This window comes from Paroedura picta, chromosome 16, assembly GCF_049243985.1.
Source record: "Paroedura picta isolate Pp20150507F chromosome 16, Ppicta_v3.0, whole genome shotgun sequence".
In the NCBI taxonomy this organism is placed as follows: Eukaryota; Metazoa; Chordata; class Lepidosauria; order Squamata; family Gekkonidae; genus Paroedura; species Paroedura picta.
Genome location: NC_135384.1, coordinates 13,120,195 through 13,143,994, shown reverse-complemented (window position 1 = coordinate 13,143,994; position 23,800 = coordinate 13,120,195). Strand labels below are relative to the sequence as shown.

The window sequence follows — 23,800 nt, the reverse complement described above, 5'->3', positions numbered from 1 at the left end:
GACTGCAAAGGGACATCCTGTCCAATCCAGCCTCTTCTTAGAGACTTTCCAATTCAAAATGTATTCATATACTGGTAACTGACGTTAGCTGGGAAGGTCTTCAGCTAGAGCAGGGTCCAGGATGGGAGGACACTGCATTTCTACTGTCCTTTAGCCATTGTTTTTCACGGTTGACACATGAAAGATGTAAATATCACAGAAGAAAAAACTAATCCCAGTTCTGCTAGACTGCCATCTTATTACAAACAAATGAAAACAACGGTTTAAGGGAGTCATGTAATATTCACTTTCCTTCAGTGAGTCTAAGTTTCAATGGATTGGTGTTTTGGACTTTTAAAGACTTTCATTTTGTTTTCTTGTAATATGACCCTTCATGTTCAGTTCCGGCTTCACAACAATAATATAGCATTTAGGGGAAAATATGCAGACCAGCAAGCCAGCACTGGAGGCTAAGATAGAGAAGATCTCCACAGCAACCGTGTATTTCCCATTGGTGCTCAGAAATGTTGGAACAAAGGTCAGCCAAACACTGCAGAAGACCAGCATGCTGAAGGTGATGAACTTGGCTTCGTTGAAACTATCAGGTAACTTCCTGCCTAAGAAAGCTACAGCAAAGCTCACAATGGCTAGGAAGCCCATGTAGGCCAACACGCAGTAGAACATGGAGATCGACCCTTCATTACACCTCAGAATCTTTTCTTCAGTCATTGAGTGCACGTCAAAGTCTGGGAATGGAGGAGCAATTATTACCCACACTGTACAAATAGTGGTTTGAATAAAGGTGCAAGAAAGAACTATGGAGATAGACAACCATTTCCCCACCCAGTTTCTCATCCCAGAGCCTGGTTTGGTGGCGATGAAAGCTAGAACCACAATGACGGTCTTGGCCAACACGCAAGAAATAGCCACTGAGTAGATGATGCCAAAAGTAGTTTGTTGAAGGAGACATGACAGCTTCCCTGGTTGGCCAATGAAAAGCAAAGCACAAAGGAAGGAGAACAGGAGGGAGGTGAGGAGAATGTAGGAGATATTCCGGTTGTTGGCTTTGACTATGGGAGTGTCCTGGTTTTTAATGAAGATGCCGAGCACCAAAGCTGTCATAAAGGAGAATATGAGTGCAAAAGTGGCCAAACTGATCCCCAAAGGTTCTTCATAAGACAGAAAAATTATATATTTTTCCAGGCAGGAGTTCTGATTCATATTTGGATATTGATCTTCTGGACACTGAAAACAGTCATTGGTATCTAAAAATGAAATAAGACCTTTGTATATTTTCCCACATTAATCTATATAATGATGGAGTCCATAAAGGCTGCTATATGAAAATCTTGATATTAAGTGATTTCCATGCTAATGAATGATAAAGGAACAGTGCAGTTCACATAAGTCTTGTGTCTTTGGTCAAAAAAACCTCATATCTGAACATATCTTTCAAGTTCAGAAACTGGAAGTTAGTAACACTTCCCTCCTATCAGAGCATCTCTTAATTGGATTCATTTCCATCTAGTCATCTGTTCAATCACACAAAATTCACACACCAGGGGTTTTAACAGTCTATTCTAGTCTTTTTCAACTTTTTTACTATTGAGAACTCCTGAGATATTATTTAGTCTGGGAGAACAAGTGGTGCAATCATATGGAATATGGTTGAGAACCATGACCACCTGGTGGCCCACTTCTTCCTACTCTGTCCAGGCCCATCATTGGCCAAGGGGAGGGGGTGCACATGACCATGTGTGGTCATAACACAAAGATATGTCTAACACATTAAAATATATAAAAGATTAAGTTTCACTCATTCAGGAAACCCATCTTGGCTGTCAAGAAACCCTAGGGTTTCACGAAACCCTGGTTTGAGAAAGCCTGGCTTATTCTGCCATATCTGCAGCTACCCACCACTGGAAACAAAATGGAAATAAGATTTCATAGCTATTATGTTGATTTTTTAAAATATAAACAAAGTTTCCCTTACAGCTCCAGTCTTCGAAGTCTTTGTAGGGTAAAACAAATCCTAAAAATAAAAACCACAAATATAGTGATAGGTTTAGTTATCACAAAAACTAAGTCATAAAATATTTTTTGATGTGATGTTAGGGGAAGAAATAGGAATATTTTACAAAACTGGTATATATAGCCCTTACCCTCCAAGACTGAAATCTTCCCTTCTGGACATGGAAGGCAATCATAGCAGCAAAATGGTTTCCCTTCTTTCTTTTTCTTACTGTACCCTGATTGACATCTGTCATTGCACAGAGAAAGGGGTTGTACCTGTCCATAGATGAAAGAGAGGAATAGGCTTTTTTAACATTCTGGAAATACATTTCAAGTGTTAGTGTTTCAATAATCAGTTTTATATGTACCATATATCAGGGGTAGTCAACCTGTGGTCCTCCAGATGTTCATGGACTACAATTCCCATGTGCCCCTGCCAGTGTTTGCTGGCAGGGGCTCATGGGAATTGTAGTCCATGAACTTCTGGAGGACCACAGGTTGACTACCCCTGCCGTATATACTCACATATAAGCCAAGTTTTCCAGCACTGTTTTTAGCACTTAAATGACAACCTTGGCTTATATGCGTGTAATTGATTAACAGCCTGCCCCCACCCAGCCAATCACAGCATTGCACCTGCAACCTGAGCTCTTTGCAAGTGAGCTAGTAGCCTCCAGTTAACCTTTGCCCTTATGCAAAGACCTTAAAAACTAAGCTCTTTGCAAGTCAGCTAATTGCTTCCAGCTAACCACTGCCTTCTTCAAATATCTTGAAAGCTTACTCTGGCAGCTTGTAGGACATTAATGGTTTGACTGAGGGATTCTGATATTTTTCCCCTTCTTTTCCTAATCACTTCTTCCAAACTATTCTTTTGGTTTCTGGGGGTGGGATGGGGTTTGGGGGTGCTTTGGGATTTACTGTTTTTTCAGTGTTTCTTCTTTATCTGAGGGGCAGCATTGTTTGCCTTTTCTTTTTGGGGTCGTGTTTCTTTTAAAAGTTGATTTTTACAGTTCTTTCTTTGTTTTGTTCTGGGGGCATTCTAGCCCCCAGTTTAGTAGCTGTTGTACTTGTTTTACTAGGTTGCCAACTTTGTGTACTATTGTTCTGCTCTGGTTTGCTGGCCTGGGGGGCACTATTTGGTTCTTCTGTCGGAGCTGTTCTCACAGAGCAGTTCTGTCAGTGCTCACTCAGGGTGTCTGGCATCAAGAGAGGAGGGGAAGACAATTGTAAGCCGCTTTGAGACTCCTTTGGTTAGTGAAAAGTGGGGTACAAAAACCAGCAGCTATTCATCCTCTTGACTTTTCTGTATTTGTTGGGAGGGAGGCTGGATGGGAAAGCCTGTGATGATTGAGCATGGATTAAGCACTTAGGCCACCCTGTAAATTTACCAGTAGCCTGCTGCATTTCCCACCCTTGGCTTACATGTAAGTGAATAAGTTTGCCCAGATTTTGTGGTAAAATTAAGTGCCTCAGCTTATATGGGGGTCGGCTAATATGTGACTATATACGAAATTAAATGGCTTCCACTGTCATTTGATATGCAATAGAATAATTGAATCCTGAAGACAAATTTCCATAAAATATAGAGATCTCAAGAAAATGAATATATGTCTGCTACCAGAAGGTGGGAAGTGCCATCAGATCATAACATACTTACAGAGATCCTGTAATAGGCAATAGAAGATCAAGTGTGTTTTTCCATTGGCTGCCTTGGTGTAACATCCCTGGATTTTCTTGGTGCTCTTCCATTTAAGAATTTATTAGGGATAACCCAGCATGTGATGCCATTTGACTGGGATGGGCCATAAAAATTAAGGCACCACATGACTTATAGTTTGGTTGAGTGGTTAGGAGTGCAGACGTCTAATCTGGCATGCTGGGTTCGATTCTGCACTCCCCCAAATACAGCCAGCTGGGTGACTGTGGGCTCGCCACAGCCGTGACAAAACTGCTCTGACCAGATAGGCTTTCTCAGCCTCACCCACCTCACAGGGTGTCTGTTGTGGGGAGACGAAAGGCAAGGCAACTGTAAGCTGCTTTGAGACTCCTTTGGGTAGAGAAAAGAGGCATATAAGAACTTCTTCTCCTTCTCCTCCTTCTTTTCCTTCTAATCCCCCGCCTCCTCCTATTTGATTTAGTTGCAATTATTATCTACTGTTTGTTGTAAGAATTAATCCCAGGGGAGGACAACTGAACATGGCGCTGTGCTAGTCCGTTCTGTAACGAGCTCCTGAGCCAAGCAGAGGGCCAGGAGCAGAAGCACCTGGCAGACCTGAGCAGGATGCGCAAATCTCACTTGCTGGTTGCCCCAGGAACCAGGAATGGCATCCTGAGGGTCCTACAGATCCGCTGAGACTAAGTTCTCCGGATCACCGCTGCTTATGCTCGGGGCTATAATGGCATCCTTGTTATAAATAACTTTCTAAGCTTGAAATGACCAGCCGCATAAAATCCAGCATTTTCCCCAGCTTATCTTTTTCCAGCTTCACAAGAGCCGAAATCTGGCGAATCAACAACACAAAAACTGTGAGTTCTCTATTTGCTTTCCTCTTCTTTAAAGCCAGGCACTAGCCCCCCTTCTTCCCCCCTAACCAATTTACAAGGGAATTCTTTCTTTGGACGGGAGGCAAGCCAGCTAAATACACTCATTAAAACAAACAAAAGAACGAGCTTAAGAATTTGTTAAGGAGAGCTCAGCAGGAGATGTTGGCAGAATATGGAGACTGACTAACTGATCATTCCTGATCGCCCGAACTCTCGCGAGATGCCCTATCTGTGATCTGTAACTGTTTACAGCAATGGAAAACTTAACTAATGCACAGATGTTTCGTTTGTTACGCAAAGGCAATTCAGAGATACTGAAAGTAGTCAAAAAGGTTGAAAAGGAAATTCAAGATACCAAGAAAGAGCTCTCAGACAGAATCGACGGTTTGAAAAAAATAGCTGATGAAAACACAACTCAGCTGGCAACACACCAAACAAGAATCCATTGTCTGGAAGTTAATCAACAGGAGCGGGAGAGAGTGGCAGAAGACAAATCCAAAGCCCTGGAAGTAGAATCTAAAGCTAGGAATATAAAAATCAAAGGCGTCTTGGAAGAATTTGGGAAAACAGACCTAAGGAAGGAAATCACCGAAAGCCTGGAAGACTACTTAGAGGAGGAAGAGATTCGGATTGACAAAGTATACAGAGTCTATTCAAAGGCGACTGCATGCAAGAAGCAACCAAGAGACATCTTTGTGGGCTCTGACAACAAGGCTGCAAGAAATATTCTACACAAAAAGCATCAGGTGGCACCATTGAGTTTGGTGGATCAAGAAGCACAAATATTTCAAGACCTACCAGCAGATACATCATGGAAAAGAGCACAATTCCATCTTTTGCAACCACCTGTAGAATGTGACGAGCAGTGGAGCAATTACCTGGTCTTTCTTAGGAAAGATAGCAGCAACTTTTAGGTTAGGTCCAACATACGATGGGAACTGACTATATATAATTTAAGATAATAACAGATTATATTCTCATATGTAATTACTTTGCTAAGAAAGACAGCAGTAACTTTTAGCTTAGGACTAATATGCAAAGGGAACTGAATATGTACTTTTTAAGATAATAACAGACTATACTCTCACATGTATCAACAATTATTTTGCTAGCTGGTTGTTTCTTTTTCTTTTCATCTTTCTGTAAGTGCTTCATATACAATAAAAATAAATAAATATATATAAAAAGAATTAATCCCAGGAAAATGTCCAAAGATGCCTCATAGACAGCAAAGGATTTTTGCAATATATGAACAATCCCACCATGTCAGATTGAAAAATATGATCAGAATGGGATTTATCTGATTAGCAGACAACAGAGGAAGAACTGTCCCACAGTTGGAACTAGGAACCACTAATCGAACTCCAAGAAACAAAAATTGCATGCTCTGAAAAGCATATAAAGCCCACCTGGTTAAACATTCGAGGCCAAATGATTGCATCATCATGAAGGGTGAACATTTTGTCTTCTGGAGCTTTTGAGCCAATTCTTCCAACTTTGGCTCTGAGAAAAGTCTCGTTGGGAAATGTCACCCAGTTGATAATATCAAGTCCAGCCTCAATCTCCCCTTTCTGACCAATGGAAACCAGGTCCCCAGCACTGTTGTTGAATGATACCCTTTTCAAAAATTCATGGAACTAGATACATATGTAAGAATATTAGTACTTCATTATAGCAGTTCAGCATAATGCAAAGAATTCAGTTTTGATTCCATTGGACAGGCAGCTGCCTTAAACATAATTATATTCAAGTTTACTGTCAGTACTGTTTTCTCAGATTGGCAGCAGCTTTCCAGGGTCTCAGGTTGAGGTCTTCCTCTACAAATACATTGAGATTCTTTAACTGAGAGTTCTGGGGGCTGAACCTGGGATCTTTTGTATGCTAAAAAAATGTCATGTTTCTTAGTCACTGCTCCGCCCATTAAATGTAAGAAACAAATTGTTATAGTACATGTTTAATTACTAAAATGTCTGCGTTTGAGCCAAGGGTGCATTTTGCAGTCTGGAGTCCCTTTTCCATCAATTTTGACTAATTTCCAATTCTGGTGACCTCCCCTCCCCTGTTTGAGGTTCCTTCTAGCCCAGTGGTTCTCAGCCTGGGAATCAGGACCACTTTGGGAGTGGAAGGACCCTTTCACAGGTGTTGCGGCTGGGCAAGCAACTTGGCCTCGGGAACACCATCCACACAATAGCCTTGTGGGTTAGATTGAGATAGTTTGTCTGTCTGGAGCAGTGGAAAAGAGCAAGAATGGCTTGGTGGGACTGAACTGAACTGAGAAACCATGGGAAAAAACAATTTATATACAATCATGAACAATGGGCCTTCGCCATTGGTCAGTTTTGGTTTAATTTCTGTGAAAGAACACTTTCATAATTTTTTGGTTAGGGGTCACCGCAACATGAGGAACTATATTAAAGTGTCATAGCATTAGGAAGGTTGAGAACCCATGTTCTAGCCATTACCTGCCATGGTTTTTGATTCAGAAATTTTCTTCTCCCTCCATCTGCCAGTGCTCTGTGTCTCAGCATGGATGAATACATGTCATGTAATGCATGTGCCACCACATGGGCTGCAATATAGATGCTGTAGCTATGGACAGTCATCCTCATTTCAAAGACTGAACCAGGAAGACTCTCCAGCTTCTCCTCCCCAGTGCAGATTTCCTCATCAGTCATGAGTTCTGGGGTACTGGGCAGTGAACAGCCAAAGGCTTGTTTCCAGAAGTCTGCAATTAAGCCATCCTCATTTTCAGACATGGGGTTTTCCCCCCGAAGAAACTGATCAAATCCTGATACGTCCCTGGAGGGAACGGCAAAGGATAAAGCACCGTGGATGAAGTCTAAGTTCCAATTTCTTTGTAATTTCATTGTCGTGAAATCCACCTGGGCTGTCAAAATCCAGACTTTGGCTTCCGTCCTCATTGGTATTTCATAAAATTCCGCAGCCTTGATCAATATTCGAAATACCACCATGATTTCAATTTCACCATGGACCACCACTGCTCTGGCTGTGCTTCCCATGACAACTGTGGATATTTTATAGTTTTCATTTTCCATTTCATAAATAGAACTAGAAAAGGTAATTGGTGGAAACTTTGTTATGAAATCAAAGCAGATACCATGCTCTGAAAATATGGGTAACACATTCTGTACAAATTGCTCCCCATAGTCATCATTACTGTAGATCACCCCAATCCATATCCATTGGAAATAAAGCAGCAATTTCACAATCCCCCTGTACTGATTAGTCCAACTGGGGAATAACGAGTAAAGGAAAGCCCCTTCAGATTTGTTGGTCATCACTGGAGCAGAACCATAGAGGAGCTGAAGGAAAGGAAGGGGAGAACCAGAATGATTTCCGTATCCAATCATCCCTGCCTTGATGAATGTGTCAGGGACAAATGATGTTGAAGATACATTTTACAACTTGATACCAAAATGTACAATGTAACTATTGCCTTCACAGAGTAGTGTTCATTATTGATACTTAGCTTGTAAAAGAAGAGAATGCAGCATGGCATAGACCATTCCCATAGACTTTGCAAAATGGTACTCTTCCACCAGGTCTATTGTTGTGGTCAAGACCAAAGAAATAACTACTATGGGCTTCCTCTCTGATTCCTCCCCTTCTCCAGGCCCCCTCTTTCTTCTCACACCTCCCACAACTCCACCTGACAAGATTATGGAATTCTGTGATACCTGAAATGAGCCAATTGAGAAGGCACAGGGAGCTCTGAAAGAGGAATCGGCATAAGAATGGACTTTAAATTGTTTTATATATTTAAGATGTGAACGTTTCATTAGTTGTGTGACACCCCGAGCCTGCTTGGGAGCAGAGTGGCCTAGAAATCAAAACGTAAATTAATAAAATTTCTAAGACTGGCTCAGATTATGTATAAACACATAATCTGCAACAAACTGACTCCAGAAAGATTGCAGGGCAGGGATGGAAGATGGGCTGTTGAGGCAGTATTGGCTGGGCAGGGTCAATTCTGAGCCCCACTTGCTGCACTGCCACCCATGTTCTGCACCCATCCCTGCACTCCTGACTGCTTTCCCTTGTGGTATTCTACTAAAAAATGGAAAAACAATTCTGTACTCCACAACACAGAAAATGCTTCAATTAACAATCAGCATGGCTAAACATCTTTCCATGAATGATGTTTTCCTCCCTTATTTTGTTCCTGGCCAGCATGCAGGGTGTGCCTTTTTTATTTCATACAAGCTAACTTCTGCCTTCGTACACTGAAGCTTCTACTACATGCAAAGGAAATGTTAAAAGCATGAGACCATTTTACCTGTGGAACCTTGAAAAGGCCCAGAATGTCTGCCACATAAAAACATAAATCAGAGTTGGGTCCCCCCAAAACTGCAACTAGGTTGTTCTGGTTGTCACACTTGTAGTTCGGAATGAACCTCCCCTTAGTGGAGAGAAGTTCCAGTGCTGCTTGATAGCTCAATCTTTGGCTAAAATAGTTATTGTAGATGTGGACACCCAGAGAGATGTTGGGTAAAAGTTGAGGATGTTCATTGATCTCCTTTACAGCAAACACCAAAGCCAGGATGTTCTGGTAAAGCTGAATGTATACTCTGCAAAGAAAGAGAGAATGATGCTGCTTCACAGCAAGTTCACGTTAAAAGATGACATTTCATGCATTTCAGCAATAGATGACTTTACCAAATGGACTGAAGGAAAACAACTAAAATTGCCCTGATGCTGGACAACTATGAGGGCAAAAACATCTGTAACATCTGGCTTCTCCAGATAGTAGTTTCAACAGTGGAATGGTTTTGAAATGTCTTCCTTTGCAGACATACGGACAGGCAATAAAATAAAAAAGACTTTCCCAATGTTTAGGGTAATTTCATTCAGAGTGTCTGTAATCTCCATGCTAGAGAAATGTACACAAGAGGTGCTAAATTTCACAGGCTGTTTCCATAAAATTTAGGAAGCTTATATGTGAGACACAGCTACATTTGAAGATTCATTTCAAGCTGGCTTATATGGACTCAGATCTTTGGTCTATCAAAGTGAAGATGATCCATTCATTAATTCGATTCTAGAATTAAATTTGGCCTAATTTGGTATTCATTAAATCAATTAAATTAAAGCATTAAAACTAAGAAGATCACATTGATTTAAGGATTTCATGTATTTTGAGGTGATGATTCACTAGGAGGTTGACCATACATATAGGAACATATATGAAGCATTCCATTGACTTTATTTAAAAATCTATATTATGGGGTAAAATCCTTCTTACAGGAGTGAATCCGAGGTACTGGGAGAGGGACATTCTTCGAATCTGATGGTATCTGAAAGCTGAAACATAAGAGAAACGATGCCAGCAATGAGGAAGTCTCCTGATTGGTAATACTTGTGAACAATTGGAAGCGGGTGTCTAGTCAAGCACTGGACAGACTCAGATTTGCATGCCGCCTGCCCCAGCAGCACTAATGCAGAAGTGACAAATAGCACCATCTTGCATGGAAATCTTTCTTGTAGACACCAAATCATCTGGTCAAGTTGTGAACATTCCAGCAAACCTGAGTAGCAAATCTTGAGATGGACGCAAACTCACTAGACTGTTCCAAAGCCAGGATGGTACTGTGTGGAGAATCACTGAATAAACAGCCCTGCTCTTTGTCTCAGTTCAGGTCTGGATGGCCAAGGGAGCACCAATGCCATCTTTGAGTGCTTTCCCCCCTTCCTAGTAACTACTGGAGATCCCAAGGGAAGGAGAGAGAGAAATTGGAAGTAATGAGATTGCATTTGCTGATTACAGGGAAGGTTATTTGTCTCCTCAGATGAACATGTTTTCTGAAACTTTGCAGAAGACAATATTTTTAGTAGAGCTTAGCAGATATGTAATCTTGGCTTCCTCAGTGGTAATCAGACTTGTAATGAGCAATGCGAAAAGCAATCAGGAAAAGTAACTTTAACAAGTGAAATTGTAAAGATGATACTCACCCTTCTCTGTTACAAAGTATGTCTGTTTCAAGGGCATCTAGGCAGTGAAAGGCAAAGGTCAGGAGTGCCGGGGATAGAGGCAAATTTCCTGGAGGAAAGATGAAGAAGGAATGGCCTATGTACTGTACATTCTGAGCATAGAGTTCCCAGTAATGTCTAGAACTTCCTAGAAGTGGGAGTTGGTCTTTTGTAACTAGAAACTCTGTGAAAAGTATGAGACTCACAGAGTTGGAAGTGACCACAAAGGGCAATCCAGTCCCTCCATCTTCTTGACCTTCAAATTCAAATCTGATTCATGGTCACTGAGCAATAGACACAAAGATAAAAGGAAATGGTATCAAAGTATGAAGACATCATGATCTATATTAAAATCTATATTTAAAATTCTGAAGACTGGCAAAGACAATATTACAGAGCCTCTCGATTTTAAAATCAGATTCAGATTCAAACTGTATTACAGTCGTTCAGACCAAGTTATATGAAGTTAATACATAAAAGACCAAAAGAATATGGTCATTTAATGCAATATAATTTAAAACAGATCATAAAATAGAACTTAAAATTATGCTACTTTAGAGCATCGGATTTTTATGGTGGGGACACAAAACGTAGCCAGCTGAGTTGTCACCTGGGGGGGGGGGGACTCATCAGCAGCCTCTTTGCTCAATTTACATCATGATGTTCTGGCAACGTTTTAAGGAGTGGTTCAATCAAGTTGCTACAAAGGGTAAATGCCCTTTTTTGTTTACTTATTACCAGCTGAGACAGATAAGTGGCAGGGGCCAGAAATTCCATCTAAACATCCGGAAGAAGTTCCTGACAGTTACAACAGTTTCTCTGTGGAACAATCTTCCTTGGGAGGTGGTGGGTTCTCCATCTTTTGAAATTTGTAAGCAGAGGCTGGATAGCTATCTGATAGAGAGGCTGATTCTGTGAAGGCTCAAGGGGTTGGCAGGTTACAGTGGATGAGCAATAGGGTTGTGTGTGTCTTGCATAGTGCAGGGGGTTGGATTAAATGACCCATGCGGTACCTTACAACTCTATTATTCTATGATTCTATTCTATGGTTCTATGAGACTCCTTCAGTTAGAGAAAAGCGGCACATAAGGATCATCTCTTCTTCTTGAGTAATATCAGGGCTCTCTCAGCCTCACCTCCCTCACAGGGTGTCTGTTGTGGGGAGAGGAAAGGGAAGGCAAATGTAATCCACTTTGAGACTCCTTCTGGTAGAGAAAAGTGGCATATAAGAACCAACTCTTCTTCTTCACATGACTTATGTATGACAAAACCTTCTCATGATCTCAAAAAACTTCATGATCTCAAAAAACTTCCCCAAAATCAGCAGGGACTCAGCCTGTCTCCTTTCCCATATGGCAACTATTTCATCACTCTGCTTCTTTAACCCCCCACCCCACCCCCTTACGTGACTTCTGCAGCTAGAATTGTTTTTGCTTCTAAATGAGGAGCCCTCATATTCCTTCTATTGAAGAGTGGTTACGGAAATTGTTGGACTATGCTGAGGTTGTACAAATTGTCTGTCATTTATATGCTATGTGGAAAATATGTTAATTAGGATCTATGTTGATTAGGATCTATATGAAAAAAAAACTATCCAGACTTTGTGAAGATCTGTAAAATTTAATATAGTAGCAGCAGGTTTTAAGTATAATGTTATGTCATAGATCTAGGCTTTACTTTTGTATTTGTTAGGGTTAGGAGAAAAGTCTTGAATATATATTTGTCTTTATTTGTGTTTATTCTAGTGAATTGATGTATGAGTAATGGGTATGGATATATTTTTGATATCACAATAAAATATTTGAATTGCATTAAAAAATACAGTGCTGCAGACAGAGGGAGAAGGTCTCCTCTCCAGGAGAAGTTGCGCCCAGCCTAACTGGATGTACGTCAGCAAGACTATGGGCCTATGGAATTCAATGAAGATACTCAGGAGTAGTTTGGCATGGTTCCTTCACCTCCTGCAGTCTCTGCAGGCTTCAGAGATGTTTTTTTCTCAGGACCCTGCCCAAGTGTGTGTGTGTGTGGGGGGGGGGGTGTTAAAGTAGCACTTGCTAGCTCGTATCTTGGAAAGGTAAGGGGAGGAGTGAATTTTGAAAGATCTAACGCCTCCTGGCAGTTGGGGCTCTTTCTTGGAGGGATTAGAATGTTCTGCACATCATCAAGGTGTATGGTTATGATTTCTTATATATAGATAACCCCATAGCATCCTAATGACCCATGTAGAGGGAAGAAATTATGGGAATGGTTTGCTGAGTAGAAAGCAGGGGGGTAAAGATGAGAAAATAGCAGTCCCCCCTGTCCCTCAGCACAACTAAATCAGGAGGAATGACCAGGAATCAATATGAAGCATACAAAATGAACACACAGATAATTTTTTACCCATCACAAGAAGGTTGAAATATGAACAGGTCTATTTAGGAACCATAAAGCATTTCTCCCTTAGGAAAGTGGGGGGGGGATCTCCTGAGAAATTTCACCAGCAGCCTAGTCTATATAGTTCACAAGCATATCAGGTAAATCATCATTTTGGGTGGGTGGAACTGAGGCAAGATGGAGCACCACCTAGCTGCCAGCCCTCTGGTCTCACAATGGCAAATGGGAAAAAGAGGACTTCAGCTAAAACAGGATCCTTGGTGGTGGAGAACTGCCTTTGTGCTGGCCTTTCTCCATTCCAAATAACTGCCGACACTTGATTGAGGATCTAAATACCACAGCAGAAAATACTCATCTCAGTTTAGCTAGACTTCCACCTTGTTATAACTCAACAAAACCAAAAGATTTAGGTAGTCATGTCATATTTAATTCACTTTTATTCAGTGAGACTAAATTGAAATACATTCCTTTTATGGAATTTTAAAGTCTTTTATTTGGTCTTCTTGAAATTTGACATTTCACATTCAGTTCTGGTCTCACAACAATAATATACAATTTGGGGGGAAATATGCAACCCAGCAACCCAGCACTGGAGGCTAAGATGGAGAAGACCTCCACAGCCACTGTGTATTTTCCTTTGGCGCTCAAATAGGTTGGAACAAAGGTCAGCCAAACACTGCAGAAGACCAGCATGCTGAAGGTGATGAACTTGGCTTCGTTGAAACTATCAGGTAACTTCCTTCCTGTGTAAGCCACAGAGAGGCTCACAATTGCCAGGAAGCCCATGTAGCCCAAGACACAGTAGAACATGGTGACTGACCCTTCATTACACATCAGAATTATTTCTTCAGTCATTGAGTGCATTTCAATCCTTTAAAGACGGAGGTCCTGTGGCTAGGTAGGAAGGGCCCTTGCGAGGAAGCGCGCCTGCCTACCCTGGATGGCGTGCAGCTCTCCACGGCTCATGCCGCCAGGAACCTAGGCGTGATTCTGGACGCCTCCCTCACAATGGAGGCCCAGATCACAAAGGTAGCGCGGCTGGCATTCTACCATCTCCGCCAAGCCAAACTACTAGCGCCCTACCTGGCCCCGGAACACCTAGCCACAGTGATCCATGCGACGGTCACCTCTAGACTAGACTTTTGTAACTCGCTCTACGCAGGCCTGCCCTTAGCCCTGACCCGGAAACTACAACTAGTTCAAAATGCAGCAGCCAGGATCCTCACGGCAACACCGTGGAGGTCCCATATCCGGCCTATTCTTCATCAGCTGCAATGGCTACCAGTTGAATTCCGGATCAGACTAAAGGTTCTGGTAATTACCTTCAAGGCCATACGCGGTCAGGGCCCAGTGTACCTGAGGGACCGCCTCCCCGCCTATGCCCCCAAAAGAGCTCTACGCTCTACTGCCTCAAATCAGCTAAGGATCCCTGGCCCTAAAGAAGTCCGTCTGGTCTCGACCAGGGCCAGAGCATTCTCTGTTCTGGCCCCTACCTGGTGGAACGAGCTCCCAGAAGAGATCAGGGCCCTGACGGAGCTTAAACAGTTCCGCAGGGCCTGCAAGAAGGAGCTCCTCCATCAGGCATTTGGCCGAGACCAGACGTAATCAACAGCGACCAAGGGCCCCTGCTCCCCCCCCCACCCCCCCTCAGAATTCAATCAATAAACCACCCCTCTCAGAATCCCATCAACAAGCCCTGGACCTGTTTGTATCACAACTGTTTACTGTTATACTGTGTTGTGTTTGGTTGCAATTGTTGGTTATTGATGTATATGTTTTACAGACTGTTTTATGTAAGGTTCCTTGTTATAATGTAAACCGCCCTGAGCCTCCGGGGAGGGCGGTATAGAAGTATGATAAATAAATAAATAAATAAATAAATGTCAAAATCTGGGAATGGAGGAGAAGTGATCAACCAAACTGTACAAATAGTGATTTGAATAAAGGAGCAAGAAAAAACTATGGAGATGGCCAGCCATTTTCCCACCCAGTTTCTCATCCTGGAGCCTGGTTTGGAGGTAATGAAGGCTAGAACCACAATGACGGTTTTGGCCAACACACAAGAAACAGCCACTGAGAAGATGATGCCCAAAGTAGTTTGACGAAGGAGACATGATAGCATCTTAGGTTGGCCGATGAAAAGCAAAGAGCAAAGGAAGGAGAGCAGAAGGGAGACAAGGAGAATGTAGGAGAGGTTCCTATTGTTGGCAATGACTACAGGAGTGTCCTGGTTCTTAATGAAGATACTGAGCACCAAAACTGTCATAAAAGAGAAAGAAAGTGCAGAACTGGCCAAAATGGTACCCAAAGGTTCTTCATAAGACAAGAAACGTACATGTTTTTGCAAGCAGAATTTATGATTAGTATTTGGATACTGATCTTCTGGACACTGAAAACAGTCATTGGAATCTGAAAATGAAATGTGGGTAAAAATAGAAGTAATACTTCTTTATAGTGTACTGCATTCATCTATATTTCTATGGAGTACACAGGGCTGTTACATGGAAACCTCAACATTTCAAGAATGTCTTGCAATTATGTTTTCTAAGACATTTTAATAAATTATGCAGGAACCACACAGTTCATATATGACTTCTGTCCTTAGTCAGTGAAGCTTCATCACATAACGTGATTTCAGAAGTTGGAAATCCATAATACGTCCACCTTATGCAAGCATTTCCACCTCTCCATTTGTTTGATTTGACATATAACACACTAAATCACACTTGCCTCAGAGGCTGTAACACCATTATATCATATTTGCAATACCCCACCACCACTGGAAACAAAATGGGAAACAGGCTTCATTGCTAATATGCTGATTTCCTTAATATCAACCAAATTTATCCTGCACCTCCACTTCTCCAAAGCACTCTTCCAAACTTAAAAAAAAAACAAAACCCTAAAATTAAAAGCCATCAATGTATTCGTAGCTTTAATTATTACAAAATCCCAGCCTTAAAATTATGTATTTTGAATGTGAAATTACGGGAATGTACAGGAATATTTTGCAAACCTGGGTGTCGTCTGGATGGGGCTTTTTACCCATCCCCCGTTCGAATGAATCCCTCCTATTTACACTTTCTGAGCTTTCCCAATCACACGCAGAACACATTTTGTTTCAATTGGGAGAGGCGGGGATAGAGGAATACTTGAAGTCATATCGATCTGAATTCAACAGTATCCACACCGGGAAAAACAATGTAAGTGCAGAATCAGCCCTGGAATACAGAATCCCTTACCCTCCAGGATTGAAATCTTCCCTTCTGGACATGGAAGGCAGTCATAGCAGCAAAATGGTTTCCCTTCTTTCTTCTTACTATAGCCAGAAAGGCACCCATCATTGCACAGAGAAACAGGCTGCATCTGTCCATAGACAAAAGAGAGGAATAAGCCTTGTAAAATTGTATGTATGTACGTATGTATTTATTTCCCACCACACCCGGCAGTGCCGGCTCACAATAGTTTACAAGTTAAAAGCCCTAGATACAGATTTTTTTTAAAAAAACAGATAAAGATTAAAAAACGCAGATACAGATTATATACAGATTACAATACGTGGGCTCTCCATTTTTGGAAATTTTTAAGCAGACGCTGGATAGCCATCTGATGGAGAGGCTGATTCTCTGAAGGCTCAAGGGGGTGGCAGGTTACAGTGGATGAGCGATAAGGTTGTGAGTGTCCTGCATGATGCAGGGGGTTGGACTAGATGAACTATGAGGTCCTTTCCAACTCTATTATTCTATGATTCTGTCCAACCATCATGGGATAATCCCTCCTTCCTGGTTTCCCCCCTCTGCAAAGTCCTGGTCAGCCAGCTCATATCTGTAGTTGGTGACTGAATGTCCATAAAAATAGCCACCCCATTGAAGTGGGAGAGAGGATGCAGGGATCCAGGATCTTCTGGTCCTAGTTTTGGCCAAAATCACCCTGCAGTAGCTCCACCTTACAGGCCTGTGGGACTGTGGAAGCTCTGACAGGGCCCTCAGATCATCTGAGAGCTCATTCCACCAGATGGGTATGGAAGACATGCTTTCAGATCTGGCTCTTTCCAACCCAGCTACCAGACGTCCCACTAGGAAGGGTTGAATTTCTATTGCCTCTGCTTGAACAAAGCTGTCACAGATTCCAAACATCTGGCAGGTTTTTTTTGGGGGGACAGATTTGGTTCAGCTATGGATCAGGACACAGAGATGGGTGTCATCTGCATTTTTTGACAACCCAGCTCATAGGTCCAGATCAGCTGAGAAATATTATGGACAAAGATGTTAAACAGTGTGGGGGAGAGAATTTCACCCTGCAGGACACCACGAGGTGGTTCATGAGGGCATGAAAGATTCTTCTCCACCACCAATGCTAGGAGCTGATCCATGGTGGCCCATTCAACCACCATCCCCGGAAACACTAAATGCGAGATGGGGTGGTAGTTGGCAGGGTCCCATGGATTCCTTCTTCAGCAAAGGGCAGTCCATCACCTCCTTGAGTCCTTCAGGGAACTCCCTAGATATTAAAGGTAAAGGTAAAGGTATCCCCTGTGCAAGCACCGAGTCATGTCTGACCCTTGGGGTGACGCCCTCCAGCGTTTTCATGGCAGACTCAATACGGGGTGGTTTGCCAGTGCCTTCCCCAGTCATTACCATTTACCCCCCAGCAGCAAGCTGGGTACTCATTTTACCGACCTCGGAAGGATGGAAGGCTGAGTCAACCTTGAGCCGGCTGCTGGGATTGAATTCCCAGCCTCATGGGCAAAGCTTTCAGACGGCTGCCTTACCACTCTGCGCCACAAGAGGCTCTTCCCTAGATATTAGGGGAAAATTAATTTTCTCCTTTGACCATTTTCTCCTATGACCAGTGACCGGTGGAAAGGAGAAAATTAATTTTCCCTAGATATTAGGGGAAATTAATTTTCTCCTTTCCACCGGTCACTGGTCATAAGAAAGCAGGATGAACAGGGATGAACAACGCTCAAAGGGTGATCCTTGCTGACCCCAGAAACTTGTCCACTTTACATTAATGAGATATATTTCAAGAAATTGTGTATCATTCATTGATCTTATTTGTAAACAGAGGGTTGCTCCTGACAGGGCCTAACACCATCTCTTTTAGAGACCACTAGATATGGAACAGGATATTTGAATGTTTTCTGCCAGAAGACAAATTTCAATATACTATGCACATCTCAAGAAAACATTACTGCCACCAAAAGGTGGGAAGTACCATCAAATTAAAAAAAACAACTTAAGGAGATACTGTGTTTTCAAGACGTTGAATAATTGACTGCCTCTGTGTAGCAAACCTGGACTTCTTTGGCAGTCTCCCATCCAAGGATTAACCATGCTAACTTTACTTAGCTTCCCAGATCTGATGTGTTTGCCCTAGCCTAGGCTATCCTAGGCCACTTCATGACCTACAATTCTGATTTGCTGTAGCTGAAATTAACAGCTTTCAATTTCAAAAAGTGGAAACTAATAAGATTTCCATCTCATACAAACATCTCATAACTGCATTAATTTTCAGTTTTTGCAGTATGACTTACTCCTGGGTAAATTTCCAAAGATGAGCAATAGAAGGCAAATAATCTAATGTGACATAGGTTCAAAAGTTTGTGATTCTATGATTTCAAATTGATAAATGTGATTGAAAAGGAACTTATCAGATTGACAGGCCACAGAGGAAGAGCTGTTCCAAAATTGGAACTAGGATCAACTTATGGACTTCTAAAAAACGGAAATGGTATTTTCTGATAAATATATGAAACCCACCTGATTAAACATCTGAGGCCAAATGATTGCATCTCTATGAATGGTAAATATCTTGTCTTCTGAAGCATTTAGGTCAATTCTTCCAACTTTGACTCTAAGAAAGGACTTGTTGGGAAATGTGACCCAGTTGATGATATCAAGTCCCGTCTCTATCTTCACATTTTCATTAAAGGAAACCAGGTCTCCAGCATTGTTGTTGAATGACACCCTTTTCAGAAATTCATGGAACTAGATACACATATAAGAATGCTAATACTTGGTTACAACAAAATAATCAAAATGTTATCCCCTTAATAGATTTTCTTTAACCTACATGTTGTTGGTACACTGAATCAGATCCTTGGTCTTACTACTCAGATTAGTAGCAGGCAGCTCTTCAGGGTCTCAGGCAGAGGTCTTCCTTATGACTAAATAGAGCCAGCTTGGTGGATGGTTAGGAGTGCAGACTTCTAATCTGGCAAGCTGGGTTTGAATCTGTGTTCCCCCACATGCAGCCTGCTGGGGGACCTTGGGCTCACCACAGCACTGAGAAAAGTGCTCTGACCAAGCAGGAATATCAGGGCTCTCTCCACCTCACCTACCCCACAGGGTGTCTGTTGTGGGGAGAGGAAAGGGAAGCTGACTGTAAGCTGCTTTGAGCCTCCTTTGGGTAGAGAAAAGCTGCATATAAGAACCAACTCTTCTTCTTCTAAATGTGAGATTCTTTACCAGGAGATGCCAGGGACTGAATCTTGAACAGTCTGCATGCTAAGTAAATGCTATGCCTCTGAGTCACAGTATTATGGTGAACTCCCTACCTTTAAGTGTCTTCTATACATTACCTGCCATGGCTGTTGATTCAGAAGCTTTTTCCTCTCTCCATCTGCCCATCCTCGGTGCTTCAGCATGGATACATGCATAGCATGTAATGCATGTGCCACCACATAGACAGCAGTGTAGATGCCGTAGCTGTGGGCAGTCATCCTCATTTCAAAGACAGACCCAGGAAGACCCTCCAGCTTCTTCATTTCAGTGCAGATTTCATCATCGCTGATGGCTTCAGTGGTATTGGGGAGTGAACAGCCAAAGGCATGTTTCCAGAAGTCCCCAATGAAGCCATCCTCTTTTTCAGAGATGGGGTCCCTTGCCTGAAGAAATTGATCAAATCCTGGCACCTCCCGGAAGGGAAATGCAATGGATAAAGCACCGTGGATGAAGTCTAAGTCCCAACTGTTCTGCATTCCAATTGATGTGAAAACCACTTGGGCTGTAAAAATCCAGACTTTGGCTTTTGTCTTCATTGATATTTCAGTAAATTCTGCAGTCCTCAGCAATATTCGAAAAATAACCATGGTTTCCGTTTGGCCATGCACTACCACTGCTTTGGTTGTGCTTAACATGACAACTATGGATAAGTTGTTGTTTCTTTCCTCCATTACTGAAAGAAAACTAGAAAAAGTCATTGCTGGAAACTTTGCTATGAAATCAAAGCAGATACCATGCTCAGAAAAGATAGGAAACACCTCCTGTATAGAGTACTGCCCATATTCATCATCCATGTAGATCACACCGACCCATATCCATCTGAAAAAAAGCAGTAATTTCATAATCCCCATGTACTGATTAGCCCAACTGGGGAACATCGTGTAAAGGAAAGCCCCTTCATTTTTGTTGGTCGTCACTGGAGGAGAACCATAGAGGAGCTGAAGGAAAGGAAGCAGAGAGCAGAGAGTGATTTCCTAAGGAAATAATTCTTGGGGTTGATGAACAGGTCAAGAAAAATTTTATACAGACCAGATTTCAGCACTTGATACCAAAATATATGACAAAAGCTTTTTTCTATATAGACTAGTAGTTATTATTGATTCTGAACATGCCAATAGGAAAGCAAAGTGGCATGGTATAGTCCGTTAGTCTTGAAAGATTTGATGACACATTTAAGAATGATAACATAATGATATTCCCTCTTGATGGTCATTTAGAATCAATATCAGCAACATTTTCTCCATTATTCTTATCCTTAACTGCCCAATTCTGGCAGATAAAAAGATTGAACCAGCGATCATATGTCTTTAAAAGTTTCATTCATGCTTTACTAGTAAGATTTTGAGGGTCCACAGAAGAGACTTTCTTCAAAACCAGTAATTCACCATCACCAATTTGAAAATTAGCAGGACATGAAGGGAAAGGGTTCATATGAATATTAGATTTTACATCACATGTGCAATACTGCTGCAAGCCCCATCTCAGAAGAGATATTCCAGGTTCTTCATTACTCACATTTCACACAGTTAAAAAAACAAGGAAGACAATGTAAACCACATCTGCTTATCTCTAGCCATAAGCAAACTCCATAATTCTGAGGTCCCCATAAGTTCTTTGTCACCCGATATCATACAACTATAGAAATATACAAATGAGTTTAAAAGAAAAATGAATTTGTAAAAACAGACCAGATTATTGGTTCAGCAGCTGTTTATAGTGTGCCTATATCCAACTTCAGAAGAGGGAGAGATGGCAATTCAATGAACAACGTGGCATTCAGAATATTGATTCCTGTTTTGCTTGCTTGCAATGGGCGTCCTCCAGCTTCAAATGGAGAGGGATGGTCGTAGCATAGACATGGAGGCATTTAGAATGCTATGCTACATGAAAACATCACTGAACAAGGAAGATATCACATCTCAAGTAGAAGGTTAGGCTAGTCTTCATGGTATAGTATTAAAAAATGGAAACATGATTCAGCCCTCTGAAAACAAGGGAGCACTTCTAGTGAGTTTGATCAAGCATAGGGCTTAGACACTTCTCTCAATCACATGTCCTAGGAAATGGTGGAAATGCCTTTCATTATCATATGGATAACTGTCTGCATCTCTAAACAAATTCCCATGAATTATTTTGTGCCTCTGTTCTAAATCATCTATTGCTATGATGCTCCTTGGCCAGCATGCAAGATGTGCCTCTGGTATTTCACAGAGATCAGTTTCTGCCTTCACACCCTAAAACCTCTTCTAAAAGCAAAGAAAATGTTAATGGATTATTATTCTTCAATTCGGTGAACTGCAAAGCCTTTTTACCTGTGGAATCCTTAAAATGTTAAAAATGTTGGCCATGAAGTAATATAAATTAGTGTTTGGTCCCCCCAAAACTGCTACTATGTTGTTCTGATGGTCACACTTGTAGTTTGGAATGAACTTTCCCTTTGTAGAGAGAAGTTCCAATGCAGCGTGGTAAGTCATCCTTGGACTAAAATAGTTATTGTAGGTATGGATACCCAGTGTGACATTGGGTAAGAGTTGAAGATTCTCATTGATCTCCTTGACAGCAAACACCAAAGCCAGGATGTTCTGGTAAAGCTGAGTCATTACTCTGTAATGGAAGAGAAATGTTGCACCAGAGCAAGTTCTATTTCAAATATGATACGATACGATAACATTTATTGTATATAGCCAAAGGCCATTACAAAGCACAATTAGAACAATAAAGTACAAGTACAAATGTGCCACCCTATAAGAAATAAAAGTAAAGGTAAAGGTATCCCTGGTGTAAAATCGAGACCTTGCTTCTAAGAATCAAGGCAGCTTCCATTTGAGATGCAGGTACATATGAAGCTGACTTATACGAAATGAGACCTTTGCTGGTCAATCCAAATATGCATTGTCTACACCTATGGGCAGCAGGAGTCTGTGGGATTTCAGGCATAGGTTTTCATCTAACCTTCTCTAGAATCCTTTACCTGAATAAGCCAGGGAACAAACACTGGTCCTTTCATGTGTCAAGCAGATGCTATAAAACTGAACCATGCCTTTTCATCTCAAACTAGAAACATTCCGATTTGAACTAAAGCTTCGGTTCAAAAAATAATGAACCTACGTCCTGTGAAAGTGAGTTCTAAAGGTGGAAGGCTCCTTGATTCAAATAGAAATACTAGTAATATAGAAATAATATAATAAAGCAATATTGGGGAAAGAATCCATCTTACACGACTGAGTCAGAGGAACTGGGAGAGGGACGCACTTCAAATTTGACAGTCTCTGAAAACTGGAACATGAGAGAAACAATGCCAGCAATGAGGGGGTCTCCTGATTGATAATACTTGTGAACAATTGGAAGAGGTTGTCTAATCAAACATTGGACAGACACAGATTTGCACGCTACATGTCCCAGCAACACCAACAAGGAAGCACCCCATAGCGCCATCTTCCATGGCTTTTTAAAATGCATACAAAATTTCATCTGTTCACATGTCAACATTCCAGTATTCCTTAGTATCTCATCTTGCAATGGAAGTCAAACTCAATAAATTGATTCAAAGCTAAGGAGGTTCAGTGTAAAATATCAGTGAGCAGACAGCTCTGGCCTCTCTCTCACTCCAGCAATGGATAACAGAGTGAACAGCAATACTGTTTTTGAGTCCTCCCCCCTCTTTCTAGTAATTACTGGTTACCCCAAGTGATAGAGAAAGATAATGGAAGTAATGAACATGTATTTGCTGATTACAGGGAAGGCAATCTATCTACTTGTAATGAATAGATTCTCTGAAATTGCAAAAGACAGTATGTTGACTCCATCTTAGCAGACAAGGCTTCAGACTTGTAATGAAAAACACGTAAAGCAACCAATGAAGCATATGAGGCCTTCACAAGTGAATTTCTAGCAATGGCATCAAACCTTCTACTTTACTCATTAGGTATGTTTGTAGGGCTTTTGGGCAATTCAACATATCTGGAAGGGGGAAAGTTATTGTAGTTATTATCATGGAGTCCCCAATGATTCCTAGAACTACCTTGAAGTTACAATGGTAGCACTTGTAATAACCAGAAAGTCTATGCGAAGACAAAGCTTGATTTTAGAAAAAATAACCTCAGGAGAAAAACAAATTCTCCTCGAGACTTGTGGGTCCTCTGTTTCCACCTACCAGTCAGTTGCACATCAGTGGTCAAAGGCTACAATTGGTGGGAGCTGTCCCACCATAGGTGGGCATACAAGAACCCTGTTAGTTTCTTAAATGGGGAAAAACTTCAAAACACTTCAGTTAGCATGAAGTTCTACCCAGTGATATTCCATATTGTGTTGCCTAGCTCCATAAGAAAGCATCTACATGAGCTTCCTGCATGGGGAAAAGTAGCATAACATCAACTCCAATGACCCTTTCCCAA

At 41.6% G+C, this 23,800-nt stretch overlaps 2 protein-coding genes across 2 annotated transcripts; both read right to left on the bottom strand.

Annotated features, from left to right (window-relative positions):
• Window positions 1–333: 333 nt before the first annotated feature.
• Window positions 334–10,579, bottom strand: LOC143825318 (vomeronasal type-2 receptor 26-like). The gene is made up of 6 exons (XM_077313342.1): window positions 9,800–10,579; window positions 8,834–9,125; window positions 6,999–7,859; window positions 5,946–6,173; window positions 2,142–2,268; window positions 334–1,244 (listed from the first exon to the last, which is right to left on the bottom strand). The coding sequence occupies exons 1-6, from the start codon at window positions 10,051–10,053 to the stop codon at window positions 334–336; spliced, it is 2,673 nt and encodes an 890-aa protein (XP_077169457.1). The 5' UTR covers window positions 10,054–10,579.
• A 2,801-nt stretch (window positions 10,580–13,380) lies between these two features.
• Window positions 13,381–22,841, bottom strand: LOC143825317 (vomeronasal type-2 receptor 26-like). Its single transcript, XM_077313341.1, has 7 exons — window positions 22,624–22,841; window positions 21,719–22,010; window positions 19,484–20,344; window positions 18,663–18,890; window positions 16,143–16,266; window positions 14,779–15,309; window positions 13,381–13,760 (listed from the first exon to the last, which is right to left on the bottom strand). The coding sequence occupies exons 1-7, from the start codon at window positions 22,839–22,841 to the stop codon at window positions 13,381–13,383; spliced, it is 2,634 nt and encodes an 877-aa protein (XP_077169456.1).
• Window positions 22,842–23,800: the final 959 nt, after the last annotated feature.